This window comes from Chlorocebus sabaeus, chromosome 14, assembly GCF_047675955.1.
Source record: "Chlorocebus sabaeus isolate Y175 chromosome 14, mChlSab1.0.hap1, whole genome shotgun sequence".
Classification (NCBI taxonomy): domain Eukaryota; kingdom Metazoa; phylum Chordata; class Mammalia; order Primates; family Cercopithecidae; genus Chlorocebus; species Chlorocebus sabaeus.
In genome coordinates, this window is record NC_132917.1 from 98,378,003 (window position 1) to 98,401,566 (window position 23,564).

Sequence of the window (23,564 nt, forward strand, 5' to 3'; positions counted from 1 at the left end):
GTGTGAACCCGGGAGGCGGGGAGCTTGCAGTGAGCTGAGATCACCCCACTGCTGAGATCGCGCCACTGCACTCCAGCCTGGGGAGACAGAGCGAGAAGATTCTATCTCAAAAAAAAAAAAAAAAAAGAAAAGAAAAGAAAATGGAGCCCATCAACTGCATGCAGTGGCTCACGCCTGTAACCCTGTAATCCCAGCACTTCGGGAGGCCGAGGCGGGCAGATCACGAGGTCAGCAGATAGAGACCATCCTGGCTAACATGGTGAAACCCCATCTCTACTAAACATACAAAAAAAAATTAGCTGGGCGAGGTGGCAGGTGCCTGTAGTCCCAGCTACTCGGGAGGCTGAGCCAGAATGGTATGGACCCAGGAGGCGGAGCTTGTAGTGAGCTGGGATGGCGCCACTGCACTCCAGCCTGGGCAACAGAGCGGGACTCCGTCCCCCCCCCAAAAAAAAAAAGAGGAAAATGGAGCCCATCTTCCCTCACCAAGAAAGAACATAGGTCTCACACTAATGGTATTAAACTATTTACAAGTACAGAATAAATAACTTTTTCCTAGCATGGTATTTAGAAACCAAGATCTGGACACTGTATGTGCTCATAGCTATTGTAGTGTCACTGCTTCCAGACCTTCCCAGCAGACAGGGCTAGGAAATGCACGTATATGTTCTAATGCTGGCTCTCACACACAGATGTTTATTTCAGGATCTATCTGTATGTATATTAAAACCATGAGTTCATACTACTTCCAACTCTAATCCAACACAGGCTTCATTCTAGCTGCACTACCTTCCTCCTCTGTAGCTTTTTCCAACAGTGAAAAGCTGGCAGAGTCTGAGCACTTTAACCTGCCAGAAGAGGGGGTACAGAGGATGGCTTTGCCTTAAAGGACAAGATTTTGACAGGCACAAGTGAAGGTCATTCCCATGGAGAGAACAGCATGCCTGGAGGCTAGCAGGCAAAGGATATGAGGGGTAAGCCTAAAACAGGGAAGGAACAGGTCTCAAGGGGCCTGAGTCAAACACAACTTGTGGCTCACGAAGGTGGTTTTACCAACATCTTATCAATTGTTTCACATCACCAGGCAGTGGAGAACCACTTGACACTCTGGAGTAGGAGGTGTCAGAACAAGATTATCTGGGCTTTAGATCCAGGAGCAAATAGATTGGGTGGGCAGGGAACGAAGCTGTGGTCATAAGCTACGGTGGCAGTGGCTGTACTGGGAAAGAAAAGACCGATGGGAAAGGTACCACAGAAGAACCACACCACCTGGTGACTGACAGTGTGGGAGAGACAGGGAAGGCGTCGACGGATAAGGCTCCAACCTGGGAGGCAGGGAACCAGTGGTGCCACGAAGAGCCCTATGGGAAGAACTGGTCTGGAGGGCACCCTAACGTGGAGTTCTCCGTGCAAATTCTGCTCTGAGGGCCAGTGCAAGCATAATAGCCCTGTGACCACAAAGCCTCACAATCAGCCTTGGCAGACAGGCGTCAGTACTCTCTCCACTCTTACCTCATGTCCTCGGTCCTGGGCCCTCCCTTGGCCCCCACAAACCCCAACTGACTACAACACACTGCTCTGGTCACCATCCTTCTATGGCTGGCCACCCATCTCCTAGGACACAGCTAACGATCCTCCACGTACCAGCTTAACCCACCTTTTTGGTTCATCTCACACAATGGCCACAGACCAGTGACCCTTCCCTGCTGACTGGGCATTGGGTCTCTGCTTTCCTCTCCAGCCTCACTGGTCCCCAGGTGCCTTTTTTTTTTTTTTTGAGACGGAGTCTCGCTGTGTCACCCAGGCTGGAGTGCAGTGGCGCGATCTCGGCTCACTGCAAGCTCCGCCTCCAGGGTTCACGCCATTCTCCTGCCTCAGCCTCCCATGTAGCTGGGACTACATGTGCCTGCCTCCATGCCTGGCTAACTTTTTTTGTATTTTTTAGTAGAGACGGGATTTCAATGTGTTAGCCAGGATGGTCTCCATCTCCTGACCTTGCAATCCACCTGCCTTGACCTCCCAAAGTGCTGGGATTACAGGCGTGAGCCACAGTGCCCGGCCAAGTCCCAGGTGCTTCTTTGGGCTCTCACATCTGCTTGGAATGACTGCCCCTCCCTGGCTAACCTCTGGGCCCCTGCACGCCGGCCTGCCCCACCTGTTGGACTAGATGCCCATCGCCTCGGCTCCACCAACTCTGTACTAAAATGACCCATCTGTCTTACTCCCCTGACCTGTGTATTTGTTAGGGCAAGGATATAACTTGTTGACCATTGGCCCCAAAGACACGGTACCATCCTGGACACACTGTAGGTGCTTAAACACTTAAGGAAGCAAAGAGCAGACATTCTCCAAACTCTAATTCCTCACGGCTCCCCCTACCCTTCCTCTCCCTGCTCTTCGGCCTCTTTCTCTAGGGCCTGGCTAAGCTCACGGCCTCCCTGCCTCCCCCATCCTGACTTGTCTGAACACATGAACTTGCATTATTGCTGGTGTCCACCAGCCTTAGCCCTGGCTGAACGGGGTGAGCAGAGGTGCTCAAACAGGCCTGTCCGAGGTCCGGAGGCAAAGGCGGCGGCCTGGTTCTGCTTCCCCTGGTGGACTGCAGCAGTGGAGGTAGCAGGTGAGGGAACTATGCTGCAGGGTGAGAGCCCGGCCTCCTGAGGCCTCTTGCGCCACACTGCCCGGCCAACCACTGAAACCCTCATGCTGCTGGGCTAGAGCCAGTGCCATGCTGCGTTCGCTCTGGTCCTTTCTCTGAAAGTCCCCAGGGATGGAAGAGCAAACAACAGCACAGCCAGCCACAAGAAAACAGAGCCACACACTGGGCCTTGTCCATAATTATTACTACAATGATTTACAAAAGTTTTTTTTCAGGCAACTGTGTTAAATTATTGTACGTATCTGACAGACGGAGGTGGGGCCCTGGCCACAGCAAAAGCGACGACCTCTTTCTTGGGTGAGGTGAGAGAAGAAAGTGTCCCCCACCCCCTTTTAGGTCTGACTCCTTATTAAGTGGCTTCCCTTCAATAAATGATGAGCATCAACCCTTTCCCACCCAGGGTGCCAAGGGTAGAGGGAGGAGCAAGTCGATGAAGTGCTCTGAGGGGAGAGTGCAGCAGCTCCGGCCACCTTGCAACCTCTGCCCTGGCTCCGAAGGGCCTGACCCTGGGCTGCACCCCCTTGCTGGGGATGGAAGACCATTCAGTACTGAGCCCTCCACCAGGGCATCTACCCAGGAAGACAGGACAGAGTGTGGAAGAGGCTGTGCCACCCTGTCAGGTCACGAACAGGAGGTGGCAATGGACGTGCTGACACACCAGCGGGAGCTGCTGGATGCCCCTCCAGCCCACTCCCCAAACTGGCTACACAGGCATCCAGGCATTCTGGCCCTGGAGCTCGGGGAGACAGCCCTGAGAGTCAGAGCAGGGAACCACAGGCCTAGCTGGCCCTGACAGGGGGATACCCAGAACAGCCCGACATGGTGCTCAGTCCCCACGTGCCAGCTCAAGGCTCCTGTCCATGCAGCTCAATGTCACTCATATGTGCGTGTCGTGTGTGTGTAGAGGGGAAGGCTGCAGGGGCGCACTGTCGTGCCGCCCACCCAGGGGTTCAGGGCATGCAGGGGACCCTAAGCCAAGTATACGAGCCCAGACCAAAAAGGGTTTAAGGCTCTGGCTGCCCTCCCTCCCCCTCTCCCAATGTGCCCCGCCCTCCTCGGGCACTAGAAGGTTTTGCGATGAATAGCACGGGAGCCATCCTCTTCATACTCCTTTTTGGACACCCACATCTTCTTAAAAGTGTCCAGCGAAGCCAGGATGGAGCCGCTGTGGGGATGGAGGGATAGTGTTGCTGTGGACCTGTCGGGGAGCCAACCACCTTCCTGGGCGCTCAGAGTTCCGTTTCCCTAATTTGGGAGGGAAATCCACCCACCTCCACCTGGCCTGGGCCAACCCCGGGAGGAGCATCCAGGGTAAAGTGGTCTCTTCCCAGAGCCCTCCCTTGAGCCCCGCCTCACCCAATCCACGTGGAGTACAGCCGTTCCTGCGGGGCTGAGATCTAGAGGGAGGAAGTGGCCACATCACTGTGGGTCCCCACCCAGAAGCCATCCTCCCAGCCTTGGGGTCACCTCCCCAGGTCCTGAAGCCCGACAGCAAAGGCATCGGCTGGGGAGTGGTAGCAGTGGCCCTGGGAGGAGCAGGGATGGGTGGACGCGAGCCAGTGAGCAGGTCTGGAGGCAGCATCCACCCTTCCTCCCCATGCCGAGGCTGCCAGCGCCCTAGCGCCCCAGGGGGAGTCTCTGTAACCTCACCTTGATTTTGACATCCTTTGGAGCAAGCTTCTTCACTTCACTGAGTAATCGGTCTCCGAAGCCTGTGAACACAAAGCTGGTTGAGCCTGGGGTCTATACCCGGCCTCCCCGTTGCTAGCTCCCACACCCAACCTTCAGGGCCCCCAGCTACTGCTGGCCTTCAATCAGCAGCTCTTCCCAGGAGGAAGGGCCAGGCTGGGAAATGATCCAGCCCCACGGCTGCCTGTGGGCCCTGCATCCTCGCAGAGGCAGCGTGAGATGAAGCCACACGGGCTCCCTGCTCAACACTCACAATACACTTTCGAGCTTGTGTAAACTTCTCCTCTATTCAGAGTAAACAAAATTTAATTTTAAATCTTGGTCTGTTAAAAACAAAAAACTTGTTCACTGAGCACCACCAAAAAGCCAGTAGAAAATGGCGCTGGGCGGAGGTTCACTCGCTGAGGGTCCAGCTGCCCTCGCCTCACCACCACCAACTCCCCGGCCACAGTACCTTTGAAAAGCGTCGAGCCACCCGAGAGCACGATGTTGGCGAACAGTGTCCGGCGCAGGTCCATGTCGGACTTGTGTATGGCGAAGGCCAGCACCTCATGGAGCCCCTCACTCTCATCCCCTACAAGGTCCGGCTGGAACAGCAGCTCGGGGGCCCGGAATCGGGCAGGCCCCACCTTAAGTGGACAAGATTGAGGCAGACAGGCTTCCTGGAGAAGCTGGCCACCCCTTCCCCCAGGCTGGGCATTGGCTGCCACTCCAGTGCCTGGCCACTTACATCGAGCGTGCTGCCGTCTGGCAACGTGTACTGCACCTTCTCCGTCTCCAGAGCCTCATCCTTCTGCGGGTTGATGGACAGGTAGCAGGCTCGCTGCGGGGGCGGGGACACAGCCCTCAGAAGGCTGTACCTGGGACACCTGTGCCTTGGTGCCACCCTTTCCTCACCCCCGGTCGTGTCCACACCCTCTTGCCCCTCGTCACCTCTTTGATTGTCCGGACAACCTCAAACTCAGCCGAGGTATGGAAGTCAACCCCTTCCTTGCGCAGCAGGAGTCGGAGGTAGCGGGAGACGTCGCGGCCGGCAATGTCCACCCGCATGATGGAGTGAGGCATGGCAAAGCCCTCATAGATGGGCACGGCGTGAGTGACCCCGTCCCCCGAGTCTAGAACCACTCCTGTCGTGCGTCCCGTTGCGTACCTGTCACCAGGTCAGCATCCCCTCACCTCAGCCACTGAGGCAGGGGGACCTCCTCACCCAGGGGAGGAACCCTGGCACGTCTGCATTATCTAGTCTGAACAAAGGGCACGAGGGACTCCCTAGAGGAAGAGTCATCAAGGGGCTGTTTTTCCAGGGAAGTCAGACCCTGGTCATGGCGAGCAGGAGGACGGCCCAGGGAGGACGGGACTCAGGGAGGCCAGGCTGAGGGGTCACTCACAGACTGAGCACAGCCTGCATGGAGATGAACAGGGCTGGCACGTTGAAGGTCTCAAAGAACACCTCTGCCGCCTTCTCCCGGTTCTTACTTGGGTTGAGCGGGGCCTCCGTGAGGAGCACAGGATGCTGCGAGGGTGGGACAGTTGTAGGCATGCAGAGAGGCAACTTGCAAGGCCCTAAGAGGCTCTTTCCAGAGAGCCACACCCACCCGCTGGCGCACAGGCGGCTCAGCCTCCTACCCCTCCTGAGGGCACCATCCCGTCATCTGCTGGCAGTTACTCTTCCAGAGATCCGGCTCTCTTTGGAAGATTCTGCCTAGCAGCCACGGGGTATGCATGCGCACCCAGACACACACGGAAAGGCAGCAGGCCCTCTAGAAATGCAGAGGGGAAATGTGGGAGCCCAGCGAGGAGGGACGCGGAGGAGAGGGGCACAGCCAGGAGAATGCGAGCGTGTGGAAGGGGCGGCCGCCACACCTCCTCTGAGAAGGTCTGCAGCTGGTCCTTCGAGTAGACGTACTGCCAGATGCGTTCCATGTCATTCCAGTCTCGCACCACGCCGTGCTCCATGGGGTAGCGGATGGTCAGCAGCCCCCGGTGCTCCTGGCGGGGTGGGAAGGGGGTGTGGCACCCGACCCTTGCTCAGTGGCTGCTTTCTGCCCTCCTGGAAGCTGCCCCTCACCTGCCCTGACCAGAAGCACCCCTGCCCACTGGGTCTGTGTCCCAGGGTCTGTGGCGGGTCCTGAACTCAGCATGGGTTCACCTGCCTAACAGCTTCTTAGGCTCTCAGAGCCCAGCTAGCTTCGGCTGGGGGGATCGGAGAGGGTGGCAGCATGTCCCCCCACATCTGCAGACCCTCTTCTTCCCCGTTCCCGCTGCCGGCACGTCCCCCACATTCTCCTCGCACTCTGCCAGTGCCGGAACCTTGCAGCCGCCCAACATGGCCCCTCCGGGCCACCTGTGCACCCTGACCCGTGCCTCTTCCCCCAGCCCTTCGGCCGGTCCTCACCAGTTCCCTGCACACACTGATGTGCTGCTTCCACCTGCCCTTCAATGTCCCCCCAGGCATGCCCCTTCTCACCGAGCTCAGCTTCTCACTTAGCTCCTCTCACCACCTCAGCTCCTACGGACCCCACCTGCGAGACCCCCACCTCCGCACCTCCAGCTCAGGCCTCCCCTTTCTGGGCACAGAACCAGGCATGCCCCACGGCCCAGCACCCGACGCAATGCTCCTCAGGCGCCTAAACTGCCCTTGGCCAAGCTCAGCTTGCTGTTCTCCCCACACCCACACATGCTCTCCTGAGGGTCTGATCAGGCCGTGCACTCCCTTGGTGGGGCACCCCGGCTACAGTGTGAGAGGAGGCCCCACGGCCTCATTAGAACACACATCAAGTGTGTGATTCTGACTCTTATACCACTTTTTAATTGGTTCTTGGTTCTGCAGCTTCCAAATAGCTTCTAAAAGACAGGACACGAAGCGCTCTACCCATGCTCCCCAGAAGAGGAACCGTGGCCCCATCTCAGGGCGAGGTGCCCCTGCACAGCACTTCCCAGCCGGAGCCTGGAGGAGGTGCCCGGGGAGTCACCAGCAGAGGCTCAAGAACACGGGTCTCTCACATATGCCATGCCCCCGCAACTGAGGACCCCACACCCAGGGAAAGGCAGGCTCCTCGGTGTTACCTCTGCTTTTGGTCCAATGAAGAGGTCCCCCTCCAGGGCTCCAGCCATCACCCGCATGTGCTTGGGCCGCCCGACACTGTGAGGACAGATAACGTCAGCAAGGAAGGCAGGGGGCATGGTGGAGCTTGTGTCCAGAAAAACTGAAATCCAACCACAGCTGCCCAGAGGGTACCTGGCCTCCGAACACCAGGATGTGGCTGGGGGGCACAGGATGGAACTGGGGCCTATAGGGTTTGGGGCTAGAGAGAGGGCCTAGGCAGGATGAGAAGCTCAGGGTCGGAAGGCATGGTCAGCACAGACAGTTGCGTATCTGAGCACCAGAACCCAGTCCTCCATGGCCCAGCCCTTGTAGAGGGTCAGCTTCCTGCAGCCACAGTGACTCGGCCCACGCTCCTGACTTCGGTGGGGCAGGGCTGCTGTCACTGTCCACAGACTGAGGGAGGACAGCCCCAGGAAGCTGGGTCAGGGCTCCCTTGTGCACCCTGCTCTCACTCAGTCAATGCCACCCTACCCCACTGCCAGGGTTTCGGGATCAGAGATTCAGTTCTTGGGAACTGTAGGATCTGATGAGCTACCATTAAAGTTAAAGGAACCTCTAATTATACCCACGCAGTCAGAAAGGAATGCTGAAGCTCGACAGGGAGCACCACGCTAGCTCTGTCCCAGACCAGGCTGGGCTCGGGCTACCCTGCCACTTGGTGGGGGTCTAGGACCCCCTGCTGCCTCCTGCCTCACTCATTCCCAAGCTCCCAAGCCTCCAGGAAGACATGCTCCTGAGGGCAACTTTCTCAATGGGCTCGCGGCGGGTGCAAGGGGCACCCCAGGCTCTCTGGGTTTGCAATTCACTCTTACTCCCGCCTCCACCAGTACCACACAGGGCAAAGGATCCCCTCTTAACTGAAACAAGACATTTTCTAGAGTCTGAAGACAAGTCCAGCAGAAAAGACTTTCAGGGAGGAAACGGTGGCTGTGCATCTAATTCCTCACTCCTCCTGATCTGAGCTGAGGGCTCCCCTTGGACGTGTCTCCCTTTATTCTTGCGGCTGCTACCACACCCCATCCCCAGGGAAATACTGGCTGCTTTTCCTCCTTGCTGGCTCAACAAGACCAAACTGAGAGACTCCAAAGACAAAGGGGAACCCTAGAACGCTTAGTCTTGTTCTTTCAGTGCTCTCTCCAGAGTGTCAACCTCACAAATTTGGTGTTTTCCATACAGGTCAGGGCAAAAATTGTCTTCAAAGAGTGCTGTGACAGAAGGCTAACGTTCTCACAGAAGATAAACAGAAGGACTGAGGCTGCTGCCTGAGCCACACTTACTAGTTTGGGAAACAGTATTTGGGAATCTGGTCTCCTGCAAAGCCGGCTTTAATCACCCCGGAACCCTGCAAGGAAAAACAAAGTTTAACGGCCCACGTGCACCACCAGATGAAGCCAGTCCCCTGTAATGGAGACAGCTGGCTGCCCTGTCAAGGCAGGCCAAGGAGAAAGCCAGGGACCCCGCCAGGATCATTTACAAGTACACCAATGGTTCAAGACTGGGAGCAATTTTGTATCCCCCTGCCCTGGCAACATTTGGCAATGTCTGGCAGCTGGGGAGAGGGGACATGCAGTGGAGGATGCTATCAGCATCCAGTGGGCAGAGGCCAGGGATGCTGCTGAACATCCTACAATGCACAGGTGAGCCTGCAGTATCAACAATGAGCTAGCCCAAAATGTCAATAATGCAGAGACAGAGAAAGCACGAAGGGCACCTTCCTCTGCACACCTCAAGGTCGGCTCCAGCAGGAGGATTCCATAGCACATGCTACTCCCAAAATCTAGAAGAAACCCCTCTGTGTGGGGTTTTTTTTTCCAACAGCTTCCCTCTCTCCCAAGAACCCAGAAGGCATGGAACATGGACCACCTACAGGACCTGCTGGAGAAGACCAATAGGTGCATGGGATGACTGGCAGCTCCCCTCATGTGGCTTCCCCAGAGACTACTAGGAGAACCTGCTCCTATCGCTGCCCCCACCTGGCAGCTGGACTTAAGGATCCCCCAAAGAACAGGGCAATTAGAAACCTCCCACCCAGCGAAGGGGCCAGCTTCTCAACGCAGCTCCACCGCTCTTCATCGCAACCCTCTGAGTCTGCAGCAGAAACAAACATCTCCAAGTTACAGAGGAGAGGCTGGAATCGCCAAGGGTGCTGGCGGTAGCCCTTTGAACTTATAAGCCTGTTGATTAGCCTATACGAGTTATTTGCACATCAAGAAAGGAAGCAGCCCGCTCCTTCCTGCAGCGTCCTGCTGGTGTGACAGCACCTCGCCAAGCTCAGTGCTAGCCTTGGGTACTCCAGAACAGACAGCCATTCAGGGACCCCACGGGGTCACGTGGGAGGGAGACAGATCCCAGAAAGAGCAGAAGTGAGTCATTACCAAAAACTCCAAGGACCGCACACCAGACGCAGACACCTAGCTAGGGGCGGACTCAAAGATCCCAGCCCTTATCTTCTCCCCGTATCAGAGCTCGGAGGCCAGAAATCTTCCTACGGCAGCTGAAAGCAAGCCGAGTCCCACTGCTGAAGGCCAAAGCCACGGGAAGCCTGACATCTTTCCTCTGAGGCTTCCAAATGATCACCCCAAATAGCTTGCTGATACTGGGAAGAGGGGCCATGAAGTCTCCATTGCCCTGCTGGCTGTGAAATGTTTGCCCAGCACAGGGAGCATTTAAGGAGAAAGTCAAAGTAGCCAAGAGGCAAACCAGATGGTGGTGGACATGTGGGTGACAGAGTATCCTGCATTTGTTGCCTCGGGGTGCAGCCTCAAAGATGAAGCCAGCAGTGTGCAAAGGGCAAATGCCACCCCACCTCCGCCAGGCAGCCAGAGCCAGGGCCGAAGGACGGGGAAAGGGACTGGGGTCGAAATCTGCCCAGGGACCGCACTCTCAACTGAGAAGGGTCCGGGACGCGTCCCCGCCCGGCCGCCCGGCTGTCACTCAAGGTCTCCTGTACTTCCCCGCCCGGCTCGGGGAGGGGTCGGGGAAGGGGCTCGCCCCACGGCCGGCCTTACAGGGCCAAGTGGGCGCGCGCCCCCGGAGCGACGCCAGCGGCCCGGCGGGGGCGACGGCCAAGCAGTGAGCGGAGCACGCGCCGAGGCGGGCGGGGGTCTCTCCCTGCGCCGCCGCGTGCGCCCCCGGGGGCGGGGCGCCCGCCCTCCCCCTGGCTGCCGGGCCTCACGTTGTCGATGACCACGGGCTGGTTGGCGATGATGTCGTAGGACTCCATGGCCGGGCCACGCCGGCCCTGCCCAGCAGGCGGGCTGCAGGAGGGACCGGAGGGCGGGCGGGAGGACCGGGACAGCGGCGGCTCGCGACGCGGCGCCGCGCCCCTCCCTCCCCGAGCGTGCAGCCTACGCGAGCCCCGCGGGGCTTCCTGGAGGGCGGGCCCCGCGGCCAATCACCGCTCCCACCTGGTCCGATTGACAGCAGGCGCCCGGGGCCGCCAGCGCGCAGGGGGCGGGGCCTCCGGAGGCTGGCCAGCCAATTGAGGTCATCCGGAAAAAAGTGGTCGCGATGTTGCCGAGGCAGGCTGCGCAGCGTCGGGGATGATGTCATGGCTCCGTCTTAAAGGGGACGCAGGCGGCAGAAAGTGGAGCTGGGCTGGTGTGCGGGCGCCGCCGGAGTCTGTGGAGCTGCAAAAATTCACCGGTCCAAGAAGACGTCTTTCCCGCGTCCCAGCACCTCGGGCCACGCTCCTTCGTAAGAGCGCCTCTCCAAGGATGCTGGCCCTAGATATTTCACCCAAAGCATTTATGTTTTCTTTTTTTCTAGATAAGGTGTCTTGTTCTGTCGCCCAAGCTGGAAACCTTGGGCTCAAGCGATCCTCCCGTGCCAGCCAATAAGGAGGAACTACAGGCGCGCACCACTGCCCTCAACTTATTTATCTATTTATTTATTTATCTATTTGTTTATTTATTTTTACTGAAATAGGCTCCGTAGAGACTGTTAAAAATTACCAATGCCGACTATATTGCAAGTGGTCACGGTGGGGTATTGGGAAAAGTTTTCAATTAGCAATAATCGTGCTTCGCATAAACCTCATTGGCCACCTTACGGCCACCGCGCAACGCTAGCTAATTAAAACAAATTTTTTTTTTTTTTTTTTTTTTTTTTTGAGACGAGATCTCGTTATGTTGCCCGGGCTAGTCTCGAACTCCTGAAATTAAGCAATCCTCCCGCTTAGGCCTTCCAAAGCGTTGGGATTACAGGCGTCAGCCACTGCGCACGACCCCATAATATTTCCTCGTTGAGCACTAAAGAAAAGATCCTTTTCCTCATAAAAATCACAGTTTTGTGGTATTTTGGTCCTGGCATTTCTTGAGCACCTGCTCTGCTGTGAGCACTTCTGCCCACTTTACACATGTTATATTATATCCTTACAACAATATCAGGTAGTTGTCTTATTACTCCCATTTTTCAGTCAAGGTCTTCACACTTTGGTAACCTGCCCAAGATTATTGGGCGGGGAATTGGCATGCAGGTAGCCCCCTGCGCGCACTGGAGTCAGCTGCTTCAAGAGTGCAAGGTACTTGAGTTCTACATTTGTTTACCAAACGGATCCATAGTTATTTCCCTGTATAGATACCTCTCCCAATGGGTTGTGAACTTAAAATTTGTAAAATTGAAGCACAGTGTTAGATGGAAATGTGCAGAAATCACAAGTGTGCATGTACATTTCAATGACTGATTAAAATGTGGACACACTTGTATAACCACCGCTGAGTTCAAGAAAAAACATTCTTGCCGGAAGAGGGGTCCCGATCCAGACCCCAAGGGTGGGTTATTGGATCTTGCCCAGAAGAAATTCAAGGCAAGTTGCAGAGTACAGTGAGAAGCGATTATTTATTGAAAGCTACTCAGTTACAGTGGGCCGTCCTCAGAAAGCAAGAGGGGGAACACACCCTCTTTATTTTAAACTCTTCTTATATAGGGGTCTTATCTCTGCAAAATTTAGTATTTTTTGATTTAAAGAAAGTTATCCTTGGCATTTTAATGCATAAATACATCAAAGCATGACACTCTCTCTCTCTCTCTCTCTCTATATATATATATATATATTTTTTTTTTTTTTTTTTGAGACAGGGTCTCACCCTGTTGCCCAAGCTGGAGTGCAGTTGCCTGATCTCAGCTCACTGCAGCCTCCACCTCCCAGGCTCAAGCTATCCAACTGCCTCAACCTCCCGAGTAGCTGGGACCACAGGTGTGCACCACCATGCCCAGCTAATTTTTTGTAGTTTTAGTAGAGACGGGGTTTCGCTATGTTGCCCAGGCTGGTCTCAAACTCCTGAGCTCAAGCAGTCCACCCACTTTGGACTCCCAAAGTGCTGGGATTACAGGCGTGAGCCATTGAATCCTATAACTATAACTATCTTAAATCATATATTGTTAGGCAATATTGGAGCATCTGGACATTTTGTTGTCATGGGATTTTGTCCTTGCAGGCATTACTAAACTGCTGTTTTAGCCATAGCATCTTATTACCATGGGTCAGGATTGGCAAGGAATGTGCCTTGCTAGTTTTAAGATGGAGTTGGGGCTGGGCACGGTGGCTCACGCCTGTAATCCCACTTTGGGAGACTGAGGCAGGCAGATCACGAGGTCAGGAGATCGAGACCATCCCGGCTAACACGGTGAAACCCTGTCTTTACTAAAAATACAAAAAAGTAACTGGGTGTGGTGGCACACATCTGTAGTCCCAGCTACTCGGGAGGCTGGGGTAGGAGAATCGCTTGAACCCAGGAGGCGGAGGTTGCAGTGAGCCGAGATCGCACCACTAGCCTGGGTGACAGAGTAAGACTTCGTTTCAAAAAAAAAAAAAAAAAAGATGGAGTTGGGATGGGCATGGTAGCTCATGCCTGTAATCCCAGCACTTGTGGAGGCCGAAGTGGGTGGATTGCTTGAGCCCAGGAATTTGAGACCAGCCTGGACAACATGGCAAAACCCTGTCTCTACAAAAAATACAAAAATTAGCTGGGCATGGTGTTGTGCACCTGTAGTCCCAGCTACTCCAGAGGCTGAGGTGGGAGGTTGGCTTGAGCCTGGGAGATGGAGGTTGCAGTAAGCCCAGATCGCACCATTGCACTCCAGCCTGGGTGACAGAGCCAGACCCTATCTCAAAAAACAAACACAAAAAAGATGCAGTTGATTTTAAAATGGTGTCACCCTCTCTCTCCTAGGCTTCTGTTTTCTTAACAGCGGGAACAGTCCCCCATCAGCTCCTACCCCTTGGTCTCTGCCCTGTTCCTCCTCCGAGGTGACCTCTATCCTTAATTTTGAAAACATATTAGTGTTGCCCGTATCTGAACTTTATGCAGATGAAGTCATCGGTATGTATTCATTTGCATCTAGTGTCTATACATTCATAAAATCGATCACTGTGTAGCCATTAAAAATAATGAGAAAGTGCTATATAATTTCATATGAAACATATCAGGATACATTGCTCAGTAAAAGCAAAGAGAAAGCAGACACCGAGCGCAGACTGTTATATGCATGAGTGTCTCTGAACGGTATATGAGGCACCTTCAGGCCTCTTTTTTTTTTAATTTATTTTTTTGAGACAGTCTTTCTCTGTCGCCCAGGCTGGAGTGCAATGGTGCAATCTCCGTTCACTGCAAGCTCCGCCTCCCGAGTTCACGCCATTCTCCTGCCTCAGCCTCCCGAGTAGCTGGGACTACAGGCACCTGCCACCACGCCCAGCTAATTTTTTGTATTTTTAGTAGAGACAGGGTTTCACCATGTTAGCCAGGATGGTCTCGATCTCCTGACCTTGTGATCCGCCCGCCTCGGCCTCCCAAAGTGCTGGGACTACAGGCGTCCGCCACCACACCCAGCTAATTTTTTGTATTTTTAGTAAAGACAGGGTTTCACTGTGTCAGCCATGATGGTCTCGATCTCCTGACCTCAAGTGATCTGCCTGTCTCGGCCTCCCAAAGTGCTAGGATTACAGACGTGACCCACCGCACCCAGCCTGAAGATGATTGTCTTATAACAACCTATGTAACCCTTTTCATTTTTCCTTTAAAAAATGTCTTCCTTTACCTCCTGGAACACATCCATTCCCATTGCTTATTCCCATTGCAATGCCTGTTCCTGAATAAACATCATTGTTTTTTTAGAGATAGAGTCCATTGCTTTACTGCAATCTCACCAGTCTCCTGTCCTCAGGGCACTCCCACCCCTGGGTATTTGTACTGATCAACCAAGTTACACTTTCAGCATTTTCAAACTCAGGGTGGAGATTTTAGACCCTCTTGAATTTCCAGGTTTCCTCTTTGCAAAGGCCAGCGGCAGAAGCAAAAGAGATGGAGCCCGGGTTAGCGTTTATTTTTCTATTTACTGGTCATTTGGAATTTGGACATTTTCTGTCCTCTGGTTATGGTGAGGGTGTGGGTTTTGTGTTGTTTTATATATTCTTTTTGTTATTTTTTGTTCTGGATTTTGTTTTGTTTTGGAAGGTATTTTAGAGAAATGAGATTTCTGCAGCTACCGTGACCTGCTATTACAGATTACGTGGTGCCCCTTCTTCTTCATATGTTGAAGTCCTGGCCACCCTGCCGAACCTGAGAATGTGACTGTATTTGGAGATAGGGCCTTTACAGAGGAAATCAAGTTAAAATGAGGTAACTGGGGCAGGCCCTAATCTGATGTAATCCTGTGCTCTTAGAAGAGGAAACGTGGACTCAGGTGTGTATGGAGGGAAGATGGCGTGCAAGCCCAGGGAGAAGATGGCCATCTGAGCCCACGTCCTGGAACAGGGACTTCCCTCACAGCCTCAGAAAAAACCAGTGCTGCTGACGTCTTGATCTCAGACCTCCAGCCTCCAGAACTGGGAGACGATTCAGTCAGCTCCTACACAACACAGGGTTCAATTGTGCGGGTCCACTTCTATGCAGATTATTTTATTTTTTCTTTGTTGAGACAGAGTCTCACACTGTCGCTCAGGCTGGAGGGTAGTGGTGTGATCTTGGCTCACTGCAGCTTTCACCTCCCAGGTGCAAGTGATTCTCCTGTCTCAGCCTCCCAAGTAGCTGGGACTGTGGACACCTTGCCAACACACCTGGCTAATGTTTGTATTTTTAGTAGAGAAGGGGTTTCACCGTGTTGGTCAGGCTTGTCTTGAACTCCTGACCCCAAGTGATCTGTCTGCCTTGGCCTCCCAGATTGCTGGGATTACAGGCGTGAACCACCGTGCCTGACCCTGTATAACACTTTGTGCGAGTTTTTACTGCTAAAAGATAGCTGCCGTGTCAGCCATGGAACACACACTGTGAGAACATGAAGCCTCAAGGGCAGGGCTGGCTACACAATTTGTGGGACCCAGTACAAAATGAACATGGAAAAAAACTAGAAAAAAGTGTAGTACAAGATACTAAAATAGAAAGATTTTTCCTTTGAAAACAGTTTAATATTTATAAAATATAATAGAGGGAAATAGTGATACATGAGTAACAAAATGGGCGTATCACTTGGTCTGTGCTATTTTGGTGTTATAATTTTACCTAATACAATAAATAGCAACACTTTGTTAGTGAGACGGGGTTTCACCATGTTGGCCAGGCTGGTCTGGAACTCCTGACCTCAGGTGATCCACCAGCCTCAGCCTTCCAAAGTGCTGGGATTATAGGTGTGAGCCACCGTGCCCGGCTGTGATGTCTTGATTGATCACAGGATTTTTCTGGCTATTCTAACTACTTCCAATTCGCTTCAGCCAATTTAGTTGAGCTTCTGTCACTTGTGACTTCAGAGTCCTGATTAATATCCTCAGTTAATTGCCCTCAGGACATGCGGGATGGAGGAAGACACCAGGGAGCCGAGGGAAGTGAGCAGAGAGGCAGTCACTTCAGGGCCACCAGCATGGCTCCTGTCACTGTCCACAGACACAGGCCCTTCCCCTTCTCACGGGCAAGCAGGCCCCACCTCACTTCCGGGTGTGACTTCACAGACCGTCAGGTTCCGTGGTACCCTGGAGTCCACAGCCGCTGAGTCTGAAGGGTCTTCAGAAGACTGGCTTCTCCCTGATGGTTCATGGACTAAGGCGAAGATGAGCAGAGCCCTGGCCCTCTTCTTTGTGCTCTGCTGGATCCAAGGTATGTTGCTGTGGCAGCTGGACAGAAACATAGGCCTCGCCTCGAGCCGAAGTGGGGCAGAGGAGGGCGTTCCCTCGCACAGTGGGGAGCGCAGATGCTCTACCTTCTCGACCTTCTTTACCTCCCCAAATCTACCCTTCAGGGTTTATTACTTGGGAGAAGGGGGTAACTGAAAACATTTTCCTAACTTTGAAGCTATCTCAAAATTCAGAGCCCTATAGGAGGGTGGCATACATGCATATTTTAACTTTTCATTGTAAGAATTTTCAAACATATGCAGAAGTAGAAAGATTAGTATAAAGAACCACCATGTGCTGCCGGGCACGGTGGCTCATGCCTGTAATCCCAGCACTTTGGGAGGCCGAGGCGGGTGGATCACAAGGTCAGGAGATTGAGACCATCCTGGCTAACACGGTGAAACCCCGTCTCTACTAAAAATACAAAAAATTAGCCGGGCATGGTGGCAGGTGCCTGTGGTCCCAGCTACTTGGGAGGGCTGAGGCAGGAGAATGGTGAGAACTCGGGAGGCAGAGCTTGCAGTGAGCAGGGATTGAGCCACTGCACTCCAGCCTGGGCGACAGAAGCGAGACTCCGTCTCAAAGAAACAAAACAAAACGAAACAAAAAAACAGCATTAGGCCGAGTACAGTGACTCAGTCCTGTAACCCCAGCACTTTGGGAGGCCAAGGCAGGAGGATCCCTTGAGCTCAGGAGTTTGTGACAAGCCTAGGCAACAAAATGAGAGCCTGTCTGTATAGAACATTAAAAAATTAGCCATGCGTGGTGGTGCGTGCCTGTGGTCCCAGCTACTAGGGAGGCTGAGGTGGGAGGATCACTTGAGCCCAAAAAGTCGAGGCTGCAGTAAGCTGTGATCACACCACTGCACTCAAGCTTGGGCAATGGAGTGGGATCCTGTCTCAAAAAAAAAAAAGTAGTAATAACTTTATAGAGATATAATATATAATAAAATTCACCCTTAATTTTATTTTCCTATGTATTATTATTATTTTTGAGACAGGGTCTCCCTCTGTCACCCAGGGCTGGAGTGCAGTGACACAATCACAGCTAATTGCAGCCTCCACCTTCCAGGCCCAAGGATCCTCCCTTCAGCCTCCCAAGTAGTTGGGACCACAGGCATGTACCAGCTAATTTTTTAAATATTTGTAGAAATAAGGATCTCACTATGTTGCCCAGGCTGATCTCAAACTCCAGGGCTCAAGTGATCCTCCTACCTTGGCTTCCCAAAGTGCTGGGATTACAGACATGAACCACCACATCTGGCCAAATTTACCCTTTAAAAAGGATATAATTCAGTGGTTTTTATTATACTCACACAGTTGTGAAGCATCACATCACTATCTAATTTTATTTAATTTTTAATTTTTAATTTTTTGAGGTGGAGTGTAGCTCTCTCGCCCAGGCTGGAGTGCAATGGCGCTATCTTGGCTCACTGCAACCTCTGCTTCCCAGGTTCAAGCGATTATCCTGCCTCAGCCTCCCAAGTTGCTGGGATTACAGGTGCGTGCCACCATGCCCAGCTAATTTACTAAATTAGTAAATTACTAGTAAATTAGTAATTACTAAAATACAATTTTTAGTAGAGACGGGGTTTCATCATGTTGGCCAGGCTGGTCACGAACTCCTGACCTCAATGGATCCTCCCGTCTCAGCTTCCCGAGTAGCTGGGACCACAGGTGTACAGCACCATGCCCAGATAATTACTTTTTATTTTTTGTAGAATCCGGGTCTCCCTATGTTCCCCAGGCTGGTCTCGAACTCCTGACCTCAAGTGATCCTCCCACCTTGGCCTCCCACAGCGCTGGGATTACAGCTGTGAGCCACCGCACCTGGCCTGAATTTTCCTCAAGTTCAAAAAATCCTGATGAAAGTTTGGCTAAAATATTTGGTGAGTTACCCCCCTTCCTATGGAGCCTCAGGCTGGATTTGAAGAGTTGCGTGCATGGCCCTCCTGGTCTCCCAGGTAACCCGTTCCCGCTGCTGTGAAGGCAAGGCAGGTGCTCTTCCTTGAGGCTAGAATCCGTTTGTCTACGTGTCAAAGACTCAATAAATTAAGCAAAACAGACGACAAACACCTCCAAAGGACCCTGCTGAGCATGAGTGGAGCAGAGCAGTGCCATGTGGGAGCTCACTGAGTCTGCAGCGTCAGATGCCACCTCACACCATGACACACCTGCCTCGCCAGTTTCTGCTCTGAGGCCCCAAGGCCAAGCTGAACCTCCTCCAGGGGTTCTCAGCCCTAATTGAGTATGAGAATCCCTGGGACAATCCTCTTTTTAACAATTGAGACATTCCACACACAACCCGCATCAGATTTTGGGGTGTGGGGATAGACCTTCGCATTTGTAGTTTTCTAATCCTCCAGGGGACGCTAGGCTGATACTCACTGGTCCCCACTCTAAACCTTCCATTGAACATATGAGAAAAACTGAGGCCCAGGGAAGTCCTTAGCAGAGAGCTGAGACGGAGAAAAGGGTTCTGAAGCACAACTGTCTGCTGAAGGAAGCTGTGCAAATGCCAGTGAAGTCTCTCCTGAGGGTGCCTGGGCTGTGCATCGGGAGCGAAGGTTGAGGGTCGCCTCAGGTGTGAGAAGGAGCAACCGGGAGAGTGGCACTGATGCTTCCCCCCGGGTTAGGAGGCATTCGGATCACAGAGCGATGCCTGTTCATTCCTGCTTGCAAGGGAGCAGATCTTTCGACACCCGGTGGGTCTCCGTTCCGGCAGCTGTCCGTGTCAGGAGCGCTGGGCCTGCTCCTCCCCATGGAGCCATCACAGAGGCCTCGGGCAGTCTGCATAGACCGCTGCCTGGCCGGTGACCAGGAGGGATGAATGAGCAGATGCAGGCAGCACTTGCAGTCCCCCTCACTGTACCCTCAGCACCTGCTGTCTAGGAGGCAGAAGCCTTGTCTCAGCCTCGCAGGTGACCCCAGTGTCTCTGAATGCGGCCCCATATGTGTAGGAGGCGGGTGATTGCATCTGAAGATGGGAGAAGAGTTGGGGGTTTGCGAAGCTCCCATCACCCCTCAAGAGCCCACTGACCGGCCCAGCTCCCGCCAGGTGGGCCTTGGCATTGGAGGCCACGGCTCAACTCTGCAGTTCCCTCTGGGCAGCATTTCCAGGGACTCGTAGATCCCCATGGTCCTCAAGGAGGGGTGGTGAGAGCAGCTCCTCATTGTCCTGGTGACCCTGATGGTTCATTTTCTGGTGTCTCTGTGGCGAGCTCCTGTTACGTCGAGCGAGTGAAAACCACTGAGAACCAGCAGCCCCAGAAATGCACCGAGAATAAATACAGGATGAGTGGAGTTTGTGAGGACTATTTTCTGTGACTTAGCAAGGAGAGCCTGGAAGGGAAAGTAAAACTTCTGCTTCCCAGGGAAGCCAGAAGCCTGAGAACTTAAAAGGGAAGGAGAACTTAATATATTTCAAAAATGTAACCCTCATGGATTAGCAACAGTTTTCCAAAGAAAGAGCTTTCCGAGCTTATAGAATCCGTTCTGCTTTGTTTCTGCCCCTGTGGCTCCCGCCCCTGTTTTTGTGGGTGCAGTTTTTTTTTTTTTTTTTTGGAGACGGAGTTTTGCTCTGTCGCCCAGGCTGGAGTGCAGTGGCCGGATCTCAGCTCACTGCAAGCTCCGCCTCCCGGGTTCCCGCCATTCTCCTGCCTCAGCCTCCCGAGTAGCTGGGACTACAGGCGCCGCCACCACGCCAGGCTAGTTTTTTGTATTTTTTAGTAGAGACGGTGTTTCACTGGGTTAGCCAGGATGGTCTCGATCTCCTGACCTCGTGATCCGCCCGTCTCGGCCCCCCAAAGTGCTGAGATTACAGGCTTGAGCCACTGCGCCCAGCCATGGGTGCAGTTTTCATACAGAACATTTGGACACAGGCTTCAAAACTCTCTGAAGACGGCTTTCCCCTTTGGGTCTGCCTTGCTCCCCATCCTTCTTCAGTGGCACGAAGGGTGAGGTGGAGGGTGTGAGTCACATGTGATCTTGGTGTGGGCTGTGGCCGGTCTGCAGTACCCCTTCAATGACTGCTTCAAGGGCTTTTCATGATGCTGTAGCTCATGAAAGAGTTAGTGTTTCCTAGAGGCTGTTTCCAGGTGTCTTACGTGTCACACACTGGCCCACCAGGGCTGGAGTGAGATCATGAGCACCCGATTGTTGGTGAAGGGAGTTGACAGAGACATCGAATGTCAGTGAACAGGAGTGACCTTGGGTCTCAGTAAATACTGTGGTCAACTGAATCCAGAACCCAGCCTCACCAGCAGGGCCCCCTTCCTCCGGAAGGCTGCTTAGCCGTGTACCTGTGTTCTGGCTGCTGCAGGCCGAGCTGGTTTTCTTTTTTTTTTTTTTGAGACAGAGTCTCGCTCTGTCGCCAAGGCTGGAGTGCAGTGGCCGGATCTCAGCTCAGTGCAAGCTCCGCCTCCGGGGTTTACGCCATTCTCCGGCCTCAGCCTCCCGAGTAGCTGGGACTACAGGCGCCCACCACCTCGCCCGGCTGGTTTTTTGTATTTTTAGTAGAGACAGGATTTCACCGGGTTAGCCAGGATGGTCTCTATCTCCTGACCTCGTGATCCGCCCATCTCGGCCTCCCAAAGTGCTGGGATTACAGGCTTGAGCCACCGCGCCCGGCCAGGCCGAGCTGGTTTTCTTCCCCTCCTGTCTTCCCTGGCCCTTGCTTTGTAGTTCTGTGTGACTGTGTCATGTCTGGTTATATCTGTGTAGACTTCTGCCTTTCCCACTATCTAGATGGCTCGGGGAGGCACACCGCACACCAGGTCACCTTCCTCCCTGAACCCCCAGCACCTCGCCCTGTGTCCTCCTGTGTCTGTGCAGAGATAAGGCTGGTTGAAAGCTGGTGTGAATGATCTGAAGTCTTCTACTCTAGTCCAGTCTCCAGGAGCATTGTGATCTTCAGGAGCGTGGGCTTGGTTCCTCTGTATAGTAATGGGTCATAAAAGTGAGTGGTCAAGATCATCACGGTGGGGGCAGTCCGTGTGGTGCCATAGTTGCTGTACCAGTTAAGAATGCGCCTGGGCTGGGCACGATGGCTCACACCTGTAATCCCAGCACTTTGGGAGGCTGAGGCAGGCAGATCACAAGGTCAGGAGATCGAGGTCAGCCTGGCTAACACGGTGAAACTGTGTCTCTACTAAAAATACAAAAAATTAGCTGGGCGTGGTGGCAGGCGCCTGTAGTCCCAGCTACTCCTCAGAAGACTGAGGCAGGAGAATGGCGTGAATCCGGGAGGCAGAGCTTGCAACGAGCTGAGATCGCATGGGCGACAGAGCAAGACTCCATCTCAAGAAAAAAAAAAAAAAAAAAGAATGCACCTGGCTGCAATTTCCTGAAAACCTGACGTACCATGGCTTAAACAAAGAGTGGTTTTTTTTCCTTCTGTCATAGCAATCTGGGAGCGGCCACTGTGGCTTTGGCGCAGGAGGTTGGGAAAGGCCCGCTTCTCTGGTATCATCGGGGGCCTCCCCAGTGCTTGTGTGGCAGACTGACAACAGGAAGAAGGAGGAGAATGAGGGCACTGAGTATCATGAGATTTGGGTCATATATCTTTAGTGGGTAGTGTTTGCTGCCCTGAATGTCTCCTGCTATTAAAATGTTCTGCAAGTGATTTAGTTAGTTGGAGTTTCCTTCCCTATAATGTCCAACATCCATTGAGTTTGTGTCATGCTTTCGTTGTATTCATAGTCTGCTTTAGGTACTTAGCAAACTATTGCTGGTATTAACATGCCTTTGTTTACTTCACTGCAGATGAAATTCTGCAGCAAGTGTTTTCCAAGGTTCCGTATGACCCATCGTTTGATGAAACAAGAACAGCAGTCAGATCCATTACAAAGAGAAACACACAAAAAAGCAAGTATATGTCGGTAACCTGACATGCGTACGTACCTCTGCAGACCTCTGTGTTATTTCAAATGTGCGATGCTAGCATTTTAGCGTTCCTTAAATTAACTACTGGGGTGGTGGGGGGCAAAGCCAAACTGAGATGTGAAGGACTCTCTGAAATCCCCTCTACAATCTTCCTCCCAATATGGGAGTCTATAGGCTTCAGTGTGGATATCCCTGTATTTTGGGGTGATCCCTGATGTGCAGTGTCAGGCATGTTTTGCCACGGTGGAGGCTGTGCAGAGGACAGAAGCCCGGCTTGCAAGTGGGGTTCACTGTTCCTTGTAACAGGAGCTATGAGCTATAAAGCTATTCACCGGCACTTTGTAGGTCACTGCCTGTGAGTGCCCAAGTCACCAGCTTGGGAGACAATGTCTTCCTACGTCCCTCCCTGTCACCCCTGCCGTCATTCTGCCCCATCCTCTGTAAAATATTTGCCCGGAGAAGCAGAGCTGATTTCTCCTCCAGCACTGACGCTCCAATGCCAATGCTGAGAGGAAGCAGCTGGCCACGTATGCAAAAATAATGCATATTAACCCCAAATCACATGAAGAAAAGAGAAACCCTGTAAGGTGGACATCATGTGAATTAGGAAGAAAAGTAACGACGAGTAATTAGTTATCAGAATAAACCAGCTTTGTGTGCCATGAATTATAAGACTCTCAGTAAAACAGTTTAGTAACTAATCACTCTGCCAATGCATTCCATAAGCCTTTGGGAAAAGATATGAATATTTCACTGCATAATCTCAGTAGCTTGCCCTGTATCATGTTTTATCATGCTCCCTTGGCTGATACATTATGAGGAATACTTTTTTTTTTTTTTTTGAGACAGAGTCTCGCTCTGTCACCCAGGCTGGAGTGCAGTGGCGCCATCTCTGCTCACTGCAAGCTCCACCTCCCGGGTTCACGCCATTCTCCTGCCTCAGCCTCTGAGTAGCTGGGACTACAGGCGCCTGCCACCACGCCTGGCTCATTTTTTGTATTTTTAGTAGAGACGGGGTTTCACCGTGTTAGCCAGGGTGGTCTCGATCTCCTGACCTTCTGGTCCACCGGCCTCGGCCTCCCAAAGTGCTGGGATTACAGGCGTGAGTCACCGCGCCTGGCCATT

General features: G+C 53.1%; 2 protein-coding genes and 1 non-coding gene across 4 annotated transcripts in view; 1 reads left to right on the forward strand and 2 right to left on the reverse strand.

Annotated features, from left to right (window-relative positions):
- Positions 1-2,826: 2,826 nt before the first annotated feature.
- Positions 2,827-10,827, reverse strand: ACTR1B (actin related protein 1B). Of its 2 annotated transcripts, none has more exons than XM_008008074.3 (11): positions 10,630-10,827; positions 8,732-8,796; positions 7,415-7,490; positions 6,212-6,337; positions 5,737-5,861; positions 5,282-5,498; positions 5,079-5,171; positions 4,803-4,977; positions 4,310-4,371; positions 4,016-4,056; positions 2,827-3,824 (listed from the first exon to the last, which is right to left on the reverse strand). In XM_008008074.3, the coding sequence occupies exons 1-11, from the start codon at positions 10,675-10,677 to the stop codon at positions 3,722-3,724; spliced, it is 1,131 nt and encodes a 376-aa protein (XP_008006265.2). In that variant the 5' UTR covers positions 10,678-10,827; the 3' UTR covers positions 2,827-3,721. The 2 variants fall into 2 exon arrangements, with proteins under 2 accessions (XP_008006265.2, XP_037860099.1); XM_038004171.2 differs by lacking the exon at positions 10,630-10,827 and adding an exon at positions 9,180-9,277.
- Positions 10,828-11,381: 554 nt separating this feature from the next.
- On the reverse strand, positions 11,382-11,522 carry LOC119626137 (U4 spliceosomal RNA). The gene has a single exon (XR_005242306.1). It is a non-coding gene; the product is annotated as a U4 spliceosomal RNA (small nuclear RNA).
- A 1,087-nt stretch (positions 11,523-12,609) lies between these two features.
- The window catches only part of C14H2orf92 (chromosome 14 C2orf92 homolog), a 39,559-nt gene continuing 28,604 nt past the window's right edge, over positions 12,610-23,564 (forward strand). Inside the window, exons 1-3 of the mRNA XM_038004172.2 lie at positions 12,610-16,540; positions 18,278-18,445; positions 22,320-22,421. Of these exons, the coding sequence (XP_037860100.2) occupies positions 16,243-16,540; positions 18,278-18,445; positions 22,320-22,421 (568 nt within the window). The 5' untranslated portion in view covers positions 12,610-16,242. The remainder of the gene's footprint in view (positions 16,541-18,277; positions 18,446-22,319; positions 22,422-23,564) is intronic.

Bases quoted from the DNA above. Each gene is read 5' to 3' on its own strand.
- ACTR1B (XM_008008074.3), bottom strand. From the start codon at position 10,677: ATGGAGTCCTACGACATCATCGCCAACCAGCCCGTGGTCATCGACAAC. The intron at 5,172-5,281 runs GTGACGAGGGGC...CCGCCCCCGCAG, and splicing joins TTGTCCGGACAATCAAAGAG to CGAGCCTGCTACCTGTCCAT. The intron at 4,372-4,802 runs GTACTGTGGCCG...TTGTGTTCACAG, and splicing joins TGGCTCGACGCTTTTCAAAG to GCTTCGGAGACCGATTACTC.